Source organism: Chelon labrosus (assembly GCF_963514085.1).
Source record: "Chelon labrosus genome assembly, chromosome: 4".
NCBI classification, from domain to species: Eukaryota; Metazoa; Chordata; class Actinopteri; order Mugiliformes; family Mugilidae; genus Chelon; species Chelon labrosus.
The window spans coordinates 6424368-6445456 of record NC_140340.1 but is presented as its reverse complement, the minus strand read 5'-3'; the positions used below and the strand labels follow the sequence as shown (position 1 = coordinate 6445456).

Sequence of the window (21089 nt, the reverse complement as noted above, 5' to 3'; positions counted from 1 at the left end):
ATTTCCCTCAGGTAGTTTATGTATGTCTATTTTTACACCGCGGTAACAGGCAAGAATTTTTTTTTCCATTTTATAAGAAACACACATCTCCAAAGTTTTGTGTTGTTTGCATTGTGAAGTACCACAAATTACTTTTTTTTTTTTAGATTAAATTGGCGGCGGAGAGATTTCTTCATAACGTAGATCATAGTCGGTGACAGCAACAATGAAAGGAAACGATGCAAATGTAGAAAAGACAGTAAAAATTGGAATAATATACACACAAAAAAGATTGTTTTTTATAACCCCATAAATTAATCCACAAACACACAAAGCGAGAAGTGCAAAATCCGTTTATTTTTCTTGCCACCCTTTGACAAGCAGTATCCGATCTGACCTGCAATCTTTGCAAATATACACAAAATCCTTCCATAATGGTGATGTACGTAATAAAATGTATGCGTAAACAATAAACATAGAAAAGTATTTCCAAAGGCACTGTCATGGCAAAGTGCTGTAACAAAAAAAACAAAATACGAATACCAACGTAAGCCTGCCGTCAAACCAAATCCTAGATACTGAAGTGGTGTTAACAGTGATGAATGATACGTAAAAAAAATCTAAAAGAAACATGTTACTACACTTCAAACAAGATGCACTCAGATTCAAAACAACAAGAAGCAGCTCAAACAAAGCAATAAAATATGACTTCATTCTCCCCGGCCGTGTTCATCTTTCACTTCCTCTACTCAGTCGTTAAATTCCTTCATGTAGAAATGTGACCTTCAATCATGACTTACGTGCACTTTGTCCTCATCTCAGCTACTTAGGCCTTCTCGTCTTTGGTGTGCGTGTGTGAATAAACAGTGCAGTCCACTTCTATTCTATATATGATAATTAATACACAGACAGCTGGGTGGATGTAGGTAGGGCTGCTACAGTGGCCCTGAATGTAGAAGTGGGAAGGAGAAGGCATCGGTGTGAGTAGCAGCAGCGCCGGGTTGAGCGATGAGTAATCATCGTCTCTGGCGCGACGGCAGCGAGCACGGCGTCTATTCAGCCTCGTCTCTCAGAGTGAACCTGGAAAAAAAAAACGCGCAGTTCAATGATTGATCATTTAGGAAACTGCTGCGTTTTTGCAGCCACTTTTCAGCTGAGCGCAGGGTTAAGTGTTTTGATGCTAAATATCTCATGCAGTGCTGCACTTTCACAAAAAGCCTGACGCGAGTCCAGCCTGCTCTGCGCTGCTCACCATTCTGTGACACCAGACTTCAGGTCAACCTGGGCCAACTCGATCAGGACCTGAAGAACAGAAATGTCATCTTTTAGTTTCATGTTGGGAATGCGAGTGTGAGTGCTGAGCAAACCGTGGCCAGACATATGAGTGTGAGCCGTTAACAGAGGTGCAGGTGGAGTACGGCTTTGGACCGACCTGTCCAATCACGTCTTTGCTCCTGAATGAGGCCGAGTTATTCTTCACTGATACACTGAGGCGCCTGAACCTTGCCTCCTCCGCAGGCAGGTCATACTCAAACCTTAAAAGACAATCACAACATGAGCCGTAAACAAGAGGGATATAAAAAGGAAAATAAAACATTAACAGAAACACAGAGACAGTAAAGTGAATTTACCTTTCATTGTATTCTGGATTAAGGTCCTTTTTCTTGACCGCTGTCTTTCTCTTGGTGGCCTTGCTTTTGTCTGGGAGGAGCATGAGGGACACGTAGCTGTCTACGCCGTCCTTACCCTGTGAGAGAAGACCTCTGGGTGCAGAGAGAAGAAAGAAAAGATTAAAAAATGAAATTTAGGAGATTATATTATATTCAAGAAGTGTAACTCTGATTGTACAGTACAGTGCAACGTGCTATAGTGTGTATCGCTCATGGGTTATTTGAGACATCATCACCATGTTCTTTACTCTGTAGTTTTTTCTTAAAGCTGATCTTCTTCAGTTTTACTATAACTGTTGTGGTCCTGGGTTTCCAGTGCTGATGCTATTTTTGTTCTTTCCCTGCACTCTCTCTCTCTCTCTCTCCCTCATTAGGCTCACCTGGGCGGGAGCACCTGACTCAGCTGCAGCCAGTTATCAATCAACACTCTTTAAAGGGCTGGCCATGGCTTCACTCCAGTGCCAGATCATTCCACATGTTATGGTTTGTGCCAGCTTGCCTTGCGCCTTTGTGGGTTTCTCTTTTGCAAACACTGAACTTTTCCACTGCCTCCCAGAGAGAGCCAGATTCCTGCCCTTGTGGCCCGTTGTGTTTTCTTTTGTTTCTCCTGCACTTTTTGCATTTTTGTTTTTTGCTCTGGGATTTACATCCCAGCTGAGCTTTGTTATTAAACTCAACTCTATTGACTTTCACACGCAGTAATTGTGGCTGGACACATCTTCACAATAACTGGCAGAAGAGAGTCACACACTGACGTTTATATCAGTGTATGCTGACTTTCTTTTGCAACACCCACATTAGTCAAAGGACTCATTATCCAATTTGTGAAAATGAGACAAACTTCAGTGTTTGAGCTCTAAATACTCTCTGTTGTAAGCAAATGAAAACGTTGCAACTGAGAGTGTGTTTTGATGCACACACCTGCAGGCATGGATGATGACGGTGAGCTTTCTGTCTTGGGAGGCATACGAAAGGGATAGCTTCACCTGTCCGTTTCCAGATCCGCAGGGCACAGTCCCCGCACTGATCATGTCCACCATTTTGGAATCCAGAATCTGTGAAAAGGAGCAAGAGTCGGTATTAATTATCTGAAACCATAGACTGTAAATAAAGATGGACGACCGAACAGCTCCTCAGAAGTGAAGCCAAAGCAAGTAGAGCTCCCCCTAGTGTCTGACTACAGTATAGGTCATAAGCTCCACCCCCTCCATGTTAGTGGATAGGACTGTGGCTGAATTAAAACAATAAAATATGCGTCAATCTATTCTGTTCTGGGATAAGTTTTGTTTTAGTTAGTTATTTGACGCTATAGAAACAGGATGTGACATCATGGTGACTACCAGTTGCCATGGCAATCCCACAGGACCGCAAGAATTGAAATACATAAAAAAAATACATAAGTACAATGTATAATCCAACATTTCCTTGTAACTGGTGGAGGTAGAGCAGAGCGTAGTATTAATTAAACGAAAACGCAAGAGACTAGTCGAGAGGAAGTGTGGGCGGGTCATGTCGATAACGCGACTGCGCGTGGCTACTCTCGGGCCGTACTGTGTAGACTCCAAACTCACCGCCGCCCGTATCCCCAGGAAACTAGCGTCAGTTTGACCAATGCAAGGAAGTGTGTGTATATTTATATACAGTCTATGGCTGCAACACACACAATATAGCTTCTATCTTTATGTCAGAAATGATCACCTTGAGTTCAGCCCTTAGCAGGATCTGACTGTCGGGCAACGCTCCGTCCAGATGGAACCACTGATCCAGGACCAGCTGCGGCTCTGCGAGCAGCTCCCTGACGGTAACCACCAGAGATCCCATTGGCTGGTCCCAGCCGCTGGACAACTGCAATGCAGGAATGGAGGATGAAATGTGTCACTCCAACATTAACTCTGTTACTGCTGCATCTACAAATGGATGCAATGTACATTTTTCACAGCAGACATTAGCACAAGTTACAGAAGGAGTAGCACAGGGATGGCTGCAATCCTCTTAGTAAGAGAGATGCTGCTTTTTCCTAGGAAACTGAATAATCCATAACGTCTTTATTTCCATCTGTGACTTCCTAGTGTGAGAAATCGAAATGTCTGCTGTGAAAAAGTTCTATAAGAGCACAAGTGCAGATTCTGCAAACAAACAGATGTAAACAAGTCCCTTGCCTTCACCACCAGCATCTGCTGTTTCGGGTCATGGACCAGGAAGTAGAAAGACTCGTTCCACTGAGGACTGGCAGTGCGCTCGCACAGCTGAGGAGGTACAGTGAAAACGAAGTTATTTACAGTACAACAACGTATTCGTGACACCGAGGCACGGAGCATCATGCGTCGAGAGTCTCACTTTGGTTTTGTAAGTCGTTTCGCCCAGAACGAGCTCGGCTCCTGCTTTGGGTTCTTTTCCACTCTTCTTCAGCTGAGCAGTAAAAAGAGAAGTGTTCAAGATGTATTGTTGTAAGGAATGGAACTACAGTGCAGCATGTAAATCTCCAGCAGGTCACTTACAGGTAACGCATGTGCAGCCTCGATATGGACGAAGAGCAAAGCTGCAGAAGGCACCGCTTTGTTCTGATACGACTGGAGAGACTGAAGCTGCAGCACCTGTGAGTTGGAGCACGAGCAGTTAGGCCTGATAATTACTGTATGTCGCAGTGTGAACAGTAGCGTGACTCGGATGATGGATTCAATCCAACGGCATTATCAAGGATTATAGAGGCATTTCAAAACGCCCTGTTTAAGTAAAGGAGGTGGAGGACAAAGGGGACAACCTGGTCGAGTCTGGCCGAACTGGACACCGTAGGGACCCATTCCAGTATCAGGTGAACTCGCCCAGACTTCACGTCATTCAGAGTGAACCACTGCAACAGAGACAGCGGCGGTTAGAGCAGCAGCGGCACGCCCTTGGCATGAGGAAATAACACGGGACAGAGTTCAGAAATCACATGGTGCAACTTGAGATTATGAGTTGTTGACTAACCTGATCTGTGTACTGTGATCTGATGACCTCATTTAGCTTAATGCTGAATCTGTGGACAGAAGAACAGGCAGTAAACAACAACAACAACAAGGGTTTAACTTCATATGAGGGAAGTCTACTTTTGACAAAATACATATTAGAGCAGTTTAAGGACAATCCTCTAGTGTACTTCTTTATTTTTTTTAGCACCTTTTAAAGTACCTTTTTTGCAGCTGTCTCCTGTTGTGATTTATTATCATTTATTATGCATACTACCTCTGCAATAACAGTTAAATATATAATCCTGTTTACTTCCGTTTAACCTCACCCTGTTTGCACTTTATCCACTTCATTCATGCAGCCTTGTTTCTGTCCTTCATAGACAGTTTGAACATTCATCGCATGATTTTTGTACATATTGTGCACTGTTCCATTTTTTACTTTGCAGCTGTGCAGCTTGTCTTCTCTAGGTCCGTGTATGGACGACTGATTTACCACTACTGATTTATATGCACATGACACACACCTTCCCAGGAAGTCATCAGAATCCAAATCCTTATCAAACGCCTCAAGCTTGATCTCCTGGACGCTGCGCCCATTCAGGACAACCTGTTAAAAAAAAATAAAAAATAAAAATTATAATAATGTGGATACAGTGAAATCCAAACAATATATAATAACAGGTTCAGCTAAAAGCTTCGTACCTCATACATTTCGTTCCATGTTGGGTTCAGATTCTCTTTGATAACTTGACTCTTAAAGTTGACCCCCCCTACGTTGATCTTCACGTAGGGGTCACTCTTGCCCTTCACCATGCCGCCCATCAGGTTATCCTTTGCAACTAGATTCTGGGCTTCCAGCAAGTGAATCCTCAGCAGCCCCTACAGGAGGAAGACAGGAGTGTTAGAAAATATACAGGAAGTCCTAGAGTGAGATACGCCGATCAGGCATAACATTATTAGTGGAAGTAAATAACATTGACCATCTTGTGACAATTCAATGTTCTGCTGGGAAACTTTTGGACCTGGCATTCATTCATGTGGATGTTACTTAGACATGTAGCACCCACCTAGACCAGACCAGGCACCCCCACCCCATAGCAATGACACTCCTTGATGGCAGCAGCCATCCCCAGCAGGATGCACACACACAAACCTGGCCTCCAAATTCACTAGATCCCAAACTGATCGAGTGTCTGTGGGATGATCCACAGAGGCCCCTCCCCTCAACCCATAGGACCCAAAGGTCTCCCCCACTAACAACATTCTGTGTCAGGAAGTCCTTCTTTTTCATACAGGCCGGCCACATTCAACAGACTCCACACCAGATCCACAGAAACAGCAGAGGAAGCTGGAATCATCCCGTCACAACTCGATATTTTAAAACAAGAGGATGTGGAACATTCTTGGTGTTTGGGCAAAAAAAGACACGGAGGGCTATTTACAGGTCACCATGAAATGACCGTGGGAACAAAGTGACACATTCTCAGACGCACAGCTTTGATAAACATTACTGTTTCTAAGCATTTCACAGCATTAGCGATGAAAAATTCCCCCGTTTTATATTTACTTTGGCAGAGAGCTGGTGGAAACAGCCACAGCGATTCTCACCAAAACCATAACTCAAACCCACCTCTTTACCAAAGTCCTGGCTCGGGGTTGTGTGTGGTGGAAGAACTTGGCCCGCTTTGGGGACTTCTGTGGTCTCCGCCGGCTTCACAGTGTCAGTGGGTAGACCGGTCACCGTGGCGTGGGCGAGGTCGTCCAAACCGGCGCTACATTCGCACACAAAGACACGGAGTTGTCGCACAAATTATCTCCCAGTTCATAATTTATTTTAAGCCAAAAGAAATATGGCTGTATTTATTGCGATGTGGAGCTGACCTCTTCGTTTGCTGCGGATCAAACTCTCCTCGACCAGCCGTGCGTTGTTGCTGCTGGGCGAGATCCTCGTCTTCACCTGTTGATTCTTCCACCAGCTGAGAGAAAAAAATAAAAGTAAAGAAGGTGGAAATAGCTCGGACGTAAAGACAACTTGACTTTTATGTGACGTGACTTACAGCAGCAGCAGCAGCAGCAGGGATTGTCTCAGGTGCAGCGTGAGTGGCAGCCGGTTCGGCAGCAGTCATCTCTTCTGTGGCAGGTGGAGGATCTGCTTCTGGTGCTTCGGGTTGTTTTGACACCGCGACAGACCTGAAAACACAAGCTGCTCTTAGGAAACATGACAGCCAGACGGGACAGGAACTAACCGGACAGCTTCACTTGGCTGTAAATCCTTCCCTCATGCACAGACACTTTAGTGCTTGTTTCCGTTTTAAACGTAAATTTAATGCATTTAAACCTGTAGGACGTTTACTTACTGCACGTTTTTGTGTTAGACTACTCAAATATAAATCATCGTCGCAAACAACTCACTCATGCTTTGGCGGCTCGGAGATTTTCGGCTCCCCACTTGCTGCTCTGAGCGTCTTTTCAGCGGTGGTGATCATCTCTTCTTTTTTTGATCCCGTTGCAGTTGGCTGTGGCACCTCAGCCATCCTCGAGTCAAGGATCTACCAACAACAAGTTACCGGTTCAATTTCTCTATTTTCAATCACAACATCTCTAACCCACTGTGTGTGTGCGTGCATATTGTCATACCTTGAGTTCAGCCCTCAGGAGAATCTCACTTTCAGGCAACGCCCCGTCCAGGTGCATCCACTGGTCCAGGACCAGCTGCGGCTCGGAGAGCAGCTCTCGCACGGGCAGGACCAGCGACCCCATCGGCTGATCCCACGCACTGGACAGCTACAGACACAAGGACACGCGTGTTTACTATGATCCTGTGACGGCAGACGGTTTCGAACGCTGGTTTGTTAAATATCGTGAGGTATTCGGTGCAGGCACCTTCACTATGAGCATCTCCTCTCTGGGGTCGCGGACCAAGAAGTGGAACGCCTCGTTCCACTGGGGTGACCTGGAGCGATCACATACCTGCACAGAGGAAAGGGGTAGAGGAGGTTAATGAACAGATGTGGTCATTAAATAACAAGGATATACTTTAAATATTGCACTTCTTGAACGCTGGGGTTATTGGCATTCATTCTTGCCAAACCTCATGTCTTTTGAGATACTACCACTGGGGGGAGCCAAAGTGTAGCATCTTACAAACAGCCAATGACCTCCTGGTTAGTTGAGACAGAGACTAATAATCCAAAAACTAATGGATCAACCATTGTTATGATAAAACTAAATACTAACTGCAGCCCTAAATTGCCATATCTAGCAATTTCCACGTCTGCATAATCCACGTCATACCTTGGTTTTGTAGGATGTGTCACCAAACACAAGCTCAGCTCCGGCCTTGGGCTCCTTTCCACTTTTCTTGAACTGGACACAGAAAGACACGTACCATTATTAGAGTAGCTGTGACAAACCCAGTTTTCCACTTTGTACGGTTTTGTATTGAATAGTTTGAGACCCAACGCTTCCTTTAAAAATAAATGAGTGATTCACACCGTTGCTTCATGATAGGAATGACTGTTAGTCAGCAAACAGCAGCTGTTACTCAGTCTTTCTTTTTTTCCGTCTGTCCATAAACCTGGCCCCCCATATTTTTACATCTGTTCGCATCTGAATAAATAATAGGGACAAACATGTTCGGAGTTGGTTCAACAGTGAAGAAGAACGACGCCATAAAGAGCGACCAGTAAACAGCTGCATACGTAATCAAATGAGCTATCTGTCCACTTAAAGTGCGATTTCTTTCCCCGACAGGCTCAGATTGTAAGTGTCCAACAACATTATGGATTGGCTTACAACACAGATAGTCTAGTTTGCTTTGCTTCTAACAAATTTCCTCCACTCTGTCTGCGGCAGGTTTCTTTGAGAGGGCTTTTTCTTCAGGGAATGGTGTTTTGGTGAAGTGTTTCTTCTCCTATCTGAGTGGCAGCAGTGGTCTGGTCAAAAAAGCTCTTAAGGAACACAATGGGCTGCGAGTCGCGGTGCACTGACAGGGATGGCTGGCATCCATTTGTAGTAGAACTAGCTGCAATTTCAGGTTGGCCATTTTGTTGCCACAATTTTAAAACCAAAACCATTTTTCCTTTTCTTAACCTTTTTACGTAACAGCACTTTTCTGTTTCTCAACTCTGTAACCTTACTCTTCCCTAGAAGGCTCTCTCTTACTCCGATCGAGGCACGAGATTTCTCCTTAAGCAAGAGCTGTGGCCTGTCAGACATACACCAATGAGGCATAACATTATGACCACCTTCCTAATATTGTGCAGGTCTCCCCTTGTGCCTTTCAAAACAGTTGGGACTCCTCAGAGAATGGACATGGGCCTTCTGAGGGTGTCCTGTGGTGTCTAGTGGGGGCCTTTGAAGGGTTCGGCCTCTGTGGATCATCCCACAGATCCTTGATCAGTTTGGGATCTAGTGAATTTGGAGGCCAGGTCAACACCTTGTGCTGTTCTTCATGTTTTTTTTAGTTGCTCCTAAACCATTTTTGTGTCTGTGTCAGGCTGCATCCCGCTGGGGATGGCTGCTGCCATCAAGGAGTGTCATTGCTGTAGGGTGGGGGGTGCCTGGTCTGGTCTAGGTGGGTGCTACATGTCTAAGTACATCTACATGAATGAATGTGAGGTCCAAATTTTTCCCAGCAGAACACTGAATTGTCACAAGATGGTCAGTGTTATTCACTTCTCCAGTCCGTGGTCCTAATGTTGTGGCTGATCGGTGTACATTGAGCTGAATGTTGCTGCACCTGTAATAATCTGAGCATGTGCTTTAAGGCGACGGCAGACACACGCCCCATCTCAGACGTTTGGTGGTAGCCACAGTTTGGTGCCTATTAAATATCTAGACACAAAATGCTAGAATGATCCTTTAAGTCCAAGACGACACGCTTATTACTGTGTTTTCCAGCGCACGAAATTACAAGGTACTCACAGGCAATGACTGTGCTCTGTCCACATAAACAAAAAGCAGCGCTGCAGAGGGAATAGCCTTGTTCTGGTAGGACTGGAGAGACCTCAGCAGCATCACCTGCAGCAAACAGTCCAATGAAAAATACATTAGAGTGACTCAGCATCGATATGAGGGCAGTGAATCAGCAACGAGAGGAGAACGGTGCGGATGTGGAGGAGATGCGGAGGAGAAACATTAGCAAATGATATAAATTTGCACTGACTTCGTCCAAGGTGTCGTTATGGGACACGGCCGGAACCCACTCCATTATCAGACGGACGCGGCCAGACTTCACGTCGGTCAGGGTGTACCACTGGAACAGAGGGGTACACTCGCTGAATCACAGAGTATAATTACACCAGGGGAACACAAGTAGACACAGAGCAGACAGGATACCCACCTCGTCTTTGAACTGGGAAGAGATTACGTCCACCACACTGATTTTGAATCTGTTGAAGAAGAAAATGCACAATGAGATATGAGAATAAATTCTGATGTATTATCAGTTTAGGAACACTAAATGATATAAAGGATATCATAACATACAGTCTTAACTACATTTAGTAAACACATTTATTTCCAGAAGATTAAGCTGAGGCAGGAAGGATGAGAAGCCTCCGAGTCGTTGCTGATCAAATTATTCCTCACCTGCCCAGGAAATCATCTTTGTCCATGTCTTTGTCATACAGCTCCACCTGCACCTCCTGTCCCGACTGAGGCCTCAGCACCACCTGAGGGAACAACAACAGTGATCATAACATGATAATGAGCAGGTTGACACTAATAGGCGGTTCAGACTTCAGCGTCAATTTGACGGCATAGCTACAGCGACAGTGCAGAGCAGACGCCGTAGCCGTAGACGTGAACCTCCCCAGAAAAGTAACTACGCACCGCGGCGAGCTGCGATTGGTCCACTTGGTAGTAGCTGGTAGTTTCCACTTTAGTATTTTCGACAATCAATTTTCAGATTGATTGTTTTGGATCAATAAAGATGGAACACGTGGAGGAAAGGCTAACTGAGGAGGTTCGGAAATACAAACATTTCTATGACTCATCTTCTGCAATATTTTTGTGAAAGTTTCAGTTGCCATTGTTGAAAGTGAAGCAGGAAGTAGAAACAAAAATGAACCCGACTGGCAAAAACAGACACAGCGCCAACTAGCATTTGGGTGGATCGCACAAGTATAAATAGCTAGCACTGGCGTAGGCTACGTAGGTAGGTTACAGTAGGTAGTTTCTACCTTAAATGAGCCTTTAAAAGTACATGGACACTTCTTCGTCAATTTGACGCCCTAGCTACGACGTCAACCTAGACCCTAACACCGTAGCCAACGTGCACATCCCCAAAAATGTAACTACACATTGCAGCGATGCAGACTGCAAGAGTAGGGATTGGTCCGCTTGGTAGCGCCGTGCTTCGGCTTTAGAATTTCCGGTTGCTTCTCCATCTTCGCAATTTTTGATTTGACTGTCTTGGATCAAAAAAATAGAACACGTGGAAAAGGAAGGAAAGATTAACTGAGGAGGATTGAAGGTACAAGCATTTGTATGACTCGACTTCTGTGAAACAGGGAGTAGAAACAAAAGTTAACCCTAGCGTAAGACCAGCGTTTGGGTGGTGTTTTACAGAGTGAGCCAGACTGACGAGCGCACAAGTATAAATGTCTCGCACCGGTGAAGGCTACGTACGTAGGTTATGTCCCGCAGTACCTTAAATGAGCCTTATGTCTCAAATGATCTGCCTCTCATACACACCTCATACATCTCATTCCAGACTGGGTTGAGATTCTCCTTCACCACGTGACTCTTAAACACAACCTCTCCGACAGTGATCTTGGCGTACGGGTCACTCTTGCCCTTCACCATGCCGCCCATCATGTTATCTTTGGCAACCAGACTCTGGGCCTCCAGCAGGATGATTCTCAGCAGCCCCTGCAAGTAAGGAAGGGGAGGGAGGGGAGAAATTTGTCTTTATATTGTCTTTTATTAAACTGGAGCTTGCTTTGCCCCGTTTCTTGTGTCTGCTGCTACAGATCACTATTTAGCGGTGTTACCTCACTGGCAAAGCTGATGTCTGGAGAGCTATGAGGAGGCTGCGTTATGGCGGGAGTCGGTGGTTCCTCCACCTTTTCTTCAGCCACGTCGGCTACCTTTTCCTTTACGCTAACGTCCTCTTCATGCGAAATCTCTGAGGAGACAATGGTCTCCACAGGAGGAACGTCCACCGAGCTGGACCTAAAGCAGAAATTCAGATTTATACATCCGCGGGCGGGGCAATTTAAGGCACAAGTGAGCAGCGTGACGTTCAGAAACAATCCACAATTGTTAAGAGATAAGAGATACTGAGAAAAAGGTATACTGTATTAACAGTATCTCACCTGAGCACAGTGTCTGTCTCCGGCTTTCGCTGAGGAGTTGGAGGGTCTGGTTTTGAAGTGACCTTTGGCTTATCAACGGCACCGGGACATTTGGTGGGAATCAGCATCTGCAATTGAGTTGATATGATTATTATTTCACCTTGAAGGTCAGCGTTACAACAGCCCAGATTCCGCAAAAGAGCATCTACACCAATCAGGCATAACATTATGACCACCTTCCTAATATTGTGTAGGTCTCCCTTGTGCCTCCAAAACAGTTGTGACTCATCAGAGAATGGACATGGGCCTTCTGAGGGTGTCCTGTGGTGTCTGGCAACAGGATGTTGTTAGTGGGGGGGGGGGGGGGGGCTTTGAGGGGAGGGGCCTCTGTGGATCATCCCACAGATACTTGATCAGGATCTTGGATGCCAGGTCAACACCTTGTGCTGTTCTTCATGTTTTTTGTTGTTCCTGTATCCTGCTGCTGCCCTCAAAGAGTGTCATTGCTATGGGGTGGGGGTGCCTGGTTTAGGTGGGTGCTACCCAGCAGAACATTGAATTGTCCCAAGATGGTCAGTGTTATTTACTTCTCCTGTCAGTGGTTTTAATGTTGTGGCTGATCGGTGTATATAACAATACAAATTTAAGGAACGGCAAAAAAAAATGTACTAAATATCATTCAACAGACGGAGGTTATCCTACCTTGAGTTCGGCCCTCAGAAGAACCTGACTCTCAGGTGACGCTCCATCCAGATGGAACCACTGATCCAGAACCAGCTCCGGTTCAGAAAGAAGCTCTCTAATGGGAACAACCAGGGAGCCGATGGGCAGAGTCCAGGTGTGGGAGAACTGGGAAAACACAATGCTGAATGTCAACAGAGGAGTAATTATAAAAGAGCGACGCCACTATTTCTGTCCGTATGATGGGTTATGACGCCTATTTTGTTCCACCACTGAAGCCGTCTCACCTTAATGACCAGAATATCCTCTCTGGGGTCACGAACCGGGAAGTAGAATGCCTCGTTCCAGCGGGGGGACGTTGTGCGTTCACACACCTTCAGAAGAGACTCAAGTGTCAAGCCAGCATCACTGACACATACGGGACTTTGGCACTCTTAGAATTAACATCAACCAGTATTCTCAAAACGCAGAACTCTTACGGTAGTTTTATGAGATGTTTCTCCAAGAGTAATCTCCGCACCCACTTTTGGATCTTTTCCACTTTTCTTCACCTGCAGAGAGACAACAAGTTGAAAATTTAACTGTTAATCCTGCTCATTTATACTTCACAGCGGTTTTAAAAGACTCACCGGTAAGCCATCAGCCTGCTCCACGTACACAAAGAGTAGGCCTGCAGAGGGAACTGCTTTATTCTGGTAGGACTGTCTGGAGTGGAAGTGAAGAACCTAAAGATGCAGGAAAGAACCGCAAAGAATATGAATCAAACCTCCTGAAAGAGTCCTTTTACTCATGGGTTGATTTTAAAAAACACCGACCTGCTCCAGTCTGTCTGGCTCTGAGGACGTAGGAACACACTCCAGCACCAGGTGAACCCGACCCGACTTCACATCACTGAGATTGTACCACTGGGAAAGTAGTTGAAAACATTTTGAGAGTGTTCTGGCCGAGTATGGGCTAATTTGCATTCATAGATATGAGTATAAGTCATCAAAAGCAGCTCCTGCTCACCTGATCAGTGTACTGGGATGCAATGATGTCCTTCAGACTGACCTTCAGCCTGTTAGTCAAGAAAAATTAGATCAGGATGCATCCTCTAGAATAGAATCAGCACATGTGGTAATTAAATTACACCCAGTCACCTGCCCATGAAGTCATCCTTCATGTCCATGTCTTTATCAAACACCTCCACGTGCAGCTCCTGTCCCGGAAGCTGGGTTAAAACCACCTCATACATCTCATTCCAGGTGGGGTTCAGGTTGCTCTTGATGACGTGACTGGTGAACGTTTCGCCCCCGATGTTGATCTTGACGTACGGGTCGCTCTTGCCTTTCACCATCCCTCCCATCATGTTGTCCTTCGGGACCAGATTCTGTCCTGCCAGCAGGTGAATTCGCAGCAGCCCCTGAAAATGAATAAATAAATAAATAATGCTTAAAATAAATAAAGCATGCGCGAGAAAGCTTAAGACGTTTCGAAACATGTCCTCCGTTTTTTTTACCTCCGTGGCAAAGCTGGGATGGGGGGAGGTGTGCTGGGACAGCTGCTTGGACGGTGCAGCTGCCAGAGTGGACGACTCATCCGATGAAATGCGTTCCTCATCTAACCACAGGACCTACGTTGAAGCGGAAGATGGGAGGTGAAGAACAGAACTCCAGTTTAATCCTGTAGTCATGTTCCTCCTTTATTTCTCTATATTACCAGATATGCAGTGTGGAGTTAAAGCTGCCATTTTACCCTGAGAATTGCGTTTATATAGACGCGACTGGCCGGTCCCGAGTTGTCCAGCTGGAACCACTGGTCCAGAGAGAGATTGGCATTCGACAGCAGACGGGACAAGGGGATGGTCAGACTGCCCAACGCCTGCACGCGGTCGGCATCCTTCACCTGAGCCGAGGAAAGCCAGAACCACAGCAGAACATCAGACCGCGAAGCACACACACACACCTCCAGCGTGCAACACTTCGTCTTACGGGCCGTTTACCTGAATGTCTATGTCCTGCTTGCGGGGATCGTGGATGAAGAAGGTGAAAGCGTCCTCCCACTCCGGGTTAACGGTCGTGTAACAAGTCTGAAGACAAGAATCGTGCGTTTACAAAAAAAAGATGAAACTCAAAAAAACACCATCTACTGTATTTTAATCTGCTTTGGTATACCTTGCTCTCTTTAGTGATGTCCTGCACGGACACCTGCACCATGGGGTTGGGTTCTTTATTTCCCTTCTTCATCTAAGAGACAAACATGAATACACGGTGAGGCATGCGAACTATGACGTCCCGCGACCAAGAGCCGAGCGATAAACAGACTTATCTGCCATCCTGACAACACGAGGCCGGTGTGAATAACCGTGTATATGAGGTTACCGTAGCAACAGCACAAACAGCTGAAAGGAAGCAGCATGCCGCTTGGCATAATCAGGAAGTATGAATCTACACAGTTAAAAACCACAAGCACTGGGTTTCACACCAGTGCCTCTGTAACTACTGTTCCCTTTTGTGTTCGCTACAAACAAGGGAAAAAGAGAACAGTAAAAAAAGGTGTGTTTGACAAGCTCGGCTAACGTTAGATAAACGCATCCGTAGGAGCATAGCGTGAACGGGGTTCGGACCACAAGGCAACAAAAAAAGTGAAACGGATGGCAGTTACAGCTCAGCCACAACCACAGACAGGATGCAGCTCTGAGCCAAGCACGAATGTGGGCACGGGGAGGGTAGATATGTGACTCACAGGAAGTGCCTCAGCCTTGTCCAGATATACAACCAAGATGGCTGATGAAGGGGGATCGGCAGCCTTCGTGGTGACGCTTTCGTTCCTCTTTAGGGTCTGGGATCAGAATTGAAGACAGAGATTAAGTTTTTATTCTTACTGTTAATAAAAACAGACTGCAGATTAACACACACCAACGACAACCATCATAATATTATACACAGGAGAATAAGACTCTAACCTGCTCAAGTCGATCGGTGTTCGGCAGCAAAGACAACCACTCCAGTTTGAAATGAACACGTCCAGATGGAGTATCTTTCAAATTGAACCACTGGGGAAAAAAGACAGAAATTCAGAGTTAGAAACATGTTGCATGTTCTAATCTGTGGCTAAGACGATAACGGCTTTTTTCACTTACATCATCCACAAGTATGGATTTCTTCACAATGCCCAAATCCAGTTTGGTCCTGCGTGGAGGAGAATTATTAGAAGATAAAAGATAAAGAGGATCATCAGCGCAGAAATCAGATTCTGTACCGTTAACAATAACAAAAAATTATAAATATACTCTACAAGATTACGAACTTTTCGCGTAAGGTGACGAGTGACGGGTGAAAAGTGACAAATGTAAAAGACAGACGTGAATTATGTGCATGTACCTGCCCAGGAAATCATCCTGGTCTGGGTCTTTGTCATATACCTCCACCTCCAGCTCCTGACCAGGCACTTCATGGACTATAACCTGACGTACAGGACACACATAACGGACATGAAGGCTGATATGCAGGGAAGATGTGTCTGGCCTCATGAATGAAAAATGATCGCCTATCAGCACAACAAATCAAAGATGATTTTATACACACTGCCGAAAAACACACAAAACGCCCGTTCCTCCTCACCTCGTACACCTCTCCCCACTTGGGAGAGTCTGTGTTGTCGATGTGCTTGGAGGTGAAGGTCTGAGGGCCCACCCTCAGGATGGCATACGGGTCCGACAAGCCGGCCATGACCCCCTTCACGTAGTTGTCCTTGGCCGCCAGCTGCTGCGCCTCCAGCAGGTGGATTCGTACCACACCCTGAGGCAAAAAAACAAACAAGAGAGTTGTTTTCTGAGTTTGTGATATTCTAATGTGATGTTCTCAATCTGCAGGGAGAACGCTGAGTCTTCACCCTGGGCAAAGGAGAGCGCAGGTGGGCCACGTGCAGGCCGGGAACCAGAGGGACGACCAGGCGGTTGGGCAGCACCAGGAACGCGGCAATGGCGTCCATGATCATGCTGTCGGACATGACGCTGCAACGAAGGAGGGAGTAACAGTCTCAGAGGAAACAGTGGATCTACTTTGCCCTTTACTGTATAAAGAAACACACACAGTATTACACTGTTCTGTGTTTAACAGGCTGTGGGTATGTCTAACGTAATAAAGCTAAGAGAGGCTAATTTCACCACGACTCACTTCAGTCCAGGAACGTCCAACAAATTAGTCAGTCCAGTCCAGTTGATGTCCAGTTTCTGGGAGGAGATAAGACAGAAGAATGTGGAGCAAATCAATCAGGACTGACGAGAAATCAATAGCATAAAAAGCATACGGGGCAATATTTGGACATGTGATAGTCGCAGGAGTGGGGGTGGAGGAGGTTAGCAAGAAAGGGACAAATAGAGGTGAGAGTGGATGGACCTACAGGCCGACGGATGAAAAACATCGTGACTGCGCCCACTATGGGCACATCTCCGATCAGAGGCTCCAGAATGACCCGCATCATCCCATGAAGCTAAAGACAGAGACACAAAGGATGTTTGTGAAACGAGGCAGAGCGTTTCATTCAATCCTTAAAGGTTTAAGAACATGATGCTTTGCACGCTGACGTCAGGGCGCACCTGTATTCCTTTGACTCCGGCTTTGCAGAAGTACCTTTTCACTTCAACGTTGATCTCCACGTTGCCGACGTAGCTGAGGACGCAAGAAAGGAAAACGTCAGCAAACGAAAATGAAACGCCTTCTAGAAGCTTTAATAAAAATGTGACTCAAAGGTGCGAAGGGTTAACGGTCACCTGATATACAGATCCAGCAGGACTTGCCCCTTGTCGTTCTCCGTGTGGGCCTTGATCCCTACGACCTTCATGGCCTGAAACGAACGGAAAGCACATTTGTTTGCACTGACATGCAGCGTTTCAGCCGTGTTATGGTGAAGCTAAGCTCTCAGTGACCCTCACCTTGTCGCCCATGTCCACCTTGGTGAAGCTGAGCGTCTGGAGGTGCGTGCTCGAGGCCCGGATAGACGGGGCGATGGTCTCCACCAGAAGCTTCTCGAGGTACTGGCCGACGAAGGGCCACACCTGCTGCAAGACCTGCCGGACCGCCGCGGAGAAGATGCTTTTATGTGTAAGGAGCAGAAAATTCAGCGTGTGTGCATGCCTGCAGTGTGCAACCAGGCTAAGGCTCTGGCATTTTGGCTATTTAGCAACAAAACGGTGTGAGATGCCGCGGATTCCATAAGCGATATGAGAAGAACGACAGAGACAGCTGGACTGAGCTGAGCCTCTTCAGCTGTCTGGCTGCATTATTTGCTGTATCACACTGGGAATTACAGTGCTCTGCGTGTACAGTAGCAGCGTTCTTACACTTTTTACGACTATCAGTGCTGAGACTACAAACTTATTTGGCCTTCCGTCCATTCTTTCTGGGAAGGAATGTGAAAGCAGAGGCCGTTTCTCTTTGTGTGCTTGTGAAAAGCCCCAAAGTTGGTTATAGTGGTTATAGTCTGGCATAAGCGGGGAGTGAGTCATCAGATGCCTGATCCTGTGGAGGACGAAGCTCGAGCAATCAGGGAAACTGCTGACCACCCCTCCTCACCCCTCCCATCCCCTCCCCTCCCCTCCGGTAGCCGATCTCAAATCTCCGCTTTGTTTGCTCTCTGGTCCAGATCTCGTGGTTTGCATGATTATTTTTATTTCTGTTGTTAGGGCCTTTTTCTCCGGGGGCAAGTAGACTGAAGGAGGAAGGGGGGGCGGGGTGATAGCTGCAGTTTTATTTAGTTTCGGGGACCGAGCAGCTCCTCCTCCTCCCCCAGCCCCCCACCTTCCCTTTCAGCCGGGTCGCCTGCGACGGAATGGAAAAGTTGAGACATTCCTAGATGTGCTGCTGAACGAGCACATGTAAGAAAAGGTCTGCTTTCACAAAGAACCCTTTGAATGGACGTTTGTGAGTGCTCTGTTTCAGGGGTGGATATTTATGGAGCATATGTAGAGTATTAGTGTTCATCCACATAACAATGTCAGGTCTATTTGCCCCACATGTGGTATTAGCCTTGTTTTCTCTTGCACTAGTTCTGGACCTAGAGTCACATCACCAGGAGCGCGTGTCTTTTAGTTGTGGGGTTGATTTGTATGTGTTTTGTCTTTCCATCTTCCATCTTGAGAGGGCTGCCTGGCACTGAGCTTGCTCTCTGCAGACACACTATCGAGGGTGTGGCCTTTTCTGGAACTCGGCAGCAGCAGCGCTACCGTCTATCAGCCAGCACCAGCTACTAAACACTAACACACACCAACAAGTGTCACTCGGCACAACAGCTGGGCTATTGAATGGGCGGACGTGTGTTTGCCGAGCTTAATGAGGACTGGACATGAAGGATGAAAGCGATAGATGTGATAGTTTACCTTATTCAGCCACTCAACCTTCTCAACATCTGGAAAGTTCACCTAAGGGAAAGAAACACAGTGCAAGCACACCTTGAATAAAGGTCCCGGTAAACACACAACAGGATAAGGAAGTGACTCAGTCACAGAGGATGCAGCTCTGAACAAGTCCTCAGTAACACAGTTGATGTTCTTTCACCAGGTTTTTCAAAAGAAAACTTTATCCAAAAGTGTGGATAAAGCTTGTCTCTAGTTTGAACGATACCTGATTTTACTTTGGATTAATGTCAGGTGTGGGGATACTTTTGTGTTATAAGTGCTGGAGATGTTACCCCCCATTCATATTCAGCAGAATCAGAGACAACCCTGACAGCACTTCACATATTCTAATGAGGAGACGCGTGCCGTCTGGCTAGGCACGCAATCTCTGAAATCACTGACTGAAATAGAAACCCTCAGGAACCTCATTTGGGTGTGGCCAAATGTTCTGAGTCGAAAACACTGAGTGTATATGTCAAAACACATTTGCACATGTGGGTTTACGGGACTTCCATTTTGCCTACAGACATGAACGCGTGCGTAGCCTACAGGATTACATTTTTCCAGCCACCTTCGGTTGCAGCTGCACAAAGACTTTAGGGGCTTGGATGTTCACCGAGAATAGGCTGATGTGCTTTTAGACAAGTTTGATCTTGAAATCCAAACGCACGCACAGCAAAACTTTGCAGCTGAAAAAGGTGGAGGGACATAGTGTAGGATGTAAAATGCAAATATTTCTGCACGCCTGGTTGCATTCATGTATCAATGAGGACCTGCACTTTACCAGTTAAATAGTTTTTGATTGTAATATTGAATCCATTATTCCTCATCAGCAACTATTAGATGCATTCTTTGCAGGATATTATGATGCACTGATGTATATAATGTGAGGTTACTCTAGGTCAAAGTGGCTTGAGGAAGAATACTAGTGCATTAGTATATTACAGGTATTTTTAATGATGGAATAATCGCTCAGACAGCTGTGCGGTCTCCTCTCACCCATGCGGGAAGGTCCCTCTTGATTTTGGACACTTTCCTTGACAAGAACTCCTCCTCGTCGTTGAGCAGCTGTATGGCTGACTTGAGGCGCGCCTCCTTGGCTTCTCGGGCATGTTTCCATCCCGTGTAGACCATCATGCCGCACACCAGGAGGCTGGTGCTGACCCGGTAGTAGCCGGCCAGGTAGACGGGGAGCAGGGCGCCCAGGCATTTCCCAAACGTCCAGAGCACCGCGACCGCGCTTATCCCCTTGGTTTTGGAAGCTTCTGGCTGCACGACCAGAGCTTTCTTCTCGGCCTCGCTGCTGCCGCTGCTGCTGCTCGGACACTCGGCGCCCTTGGTTTCCTTCGGCTCGGATTTCTCGCTCTGCATGGCGGAACCTTCTGAATCCAAAGGGAAGACTCAAAGGGCTTTCGCTGGATGGAAAATGTCCCGATTAAAACCGCGTAGTTAACTTACTTAACGGCGCGTTTCATGCCTCGCGCCGGATAGTTTCAGCAAACGCGGAGATGAACGAGAACTCCGCCCGCAGCGCAGCTAATCCACGACTTCTCTTCTGATTTAACTCTATTAAAACGGACTGATTTATTTAGACGGGGACCTGATTATGATCTGGTCCTGAAGTAGCGACCGACTGCAAGTTCTGCTCCTCACGTAGTCCCGTTAGAGAACAGAAAACACGCCCACAGTGACAAAAAACGCATCCTTGACTCTTTCAAGCGCTGCGTCAATCTATTACCGTTATTACTGCGGCATTACGCATACCCCAGACTCTCCTCAGCTCGTTATTATTATTAGAAATAAACTATTTCATCTGTTTTATGAAGCCCAGGCAAATTGTTAACCCACTACAACAGACGTTCAGCTGCTCCTGTTTATTTTAAAACAGCACACTTGGCATTCCTCTCGATCCCTAAATCCGGAGTGAGCGCACAGGCCGTGGACATGCCTACTCCCTCTGATTATACTAGGCCAAACGGCCCAGTGCCCACACGGATGTGAAGCCACTGAGGAAAACATCGGTCATAATCCAAGTTGACACAGCCTCGACTCCTCCCCAGACGGTTCAAGCAATGCTAGTGTTAACAGGAGCATTTGAAATATGAAACCACGTTTCCCCAGGCAAGGCGTA

At 46.3% G+C, this 21089-nt stretch overlaps 1 protein-coding gene across 1 annotated transcript; it reads right to left on the bottom strand.

The window, feature by feature from the left end:
- Positions 1–316: 316 nt before the first annotated feature.
- esyt1b (extended synaptotagmin-like protein 1b) lies at positions 317–21082 on the bottom strand. Its single transcript, XM_084542661.1, has 51 exons — positions 19958–21082; positions 18941–18982; positions 17498–17632; positions 17336–17409; positions 17162–17234; positions 16966–17055; positions 16740–16795; positions 16456–16576; positions 16185–16361; positions 15945–16027; positions 15704–15752; positions 15527–15616; positions 15307–15402; positions 14736–14807; positions 14564–14650; positions 14317–14466; positions 14081–14194; positions 13722–13984; positions 13591–13639; positions 13398–13487; positions 13212–13307; positions 13062–13133; positions 12870–12956; positions 12604–12750; positions 11923–12029; positions 11599–11779; positions 11300–11476; positions 10193–10275; positions 9945–9993; positions 9768–9857; positions 9527–9622; positions 7895–7966; positions 7484–7570; positions 7238–7384; positions 7013–7149; positions 6658–6790; positions 6482–6576; positions 6231–6372; positions 5303–5479; positions 5125–5207; positions 4620–4668; positions 4411–4500; positions 4148–4243; positions 3987–4058; positions 3809–3895; positions 3348–3494; positions 2571–2704; positions 1611–1742; positions 1412–1514; positions 1232–1281; positions 317–1059 (listed from the first exon to the last, which is right to left on the bottom strand). Exons 1-51 carry the CDS (start codon positions 20327–20329, stop codon positions 1032–1034), a joined length of 5529 nt encoding a protein of 1842 aa, XP_084398787.1. The 5' UTR covers positions 20330–21082; the 3' UTR covers positions 317–1031.
- Between the last annotated feature and the right edge of the window lie 7 nt (positions 21083–21089).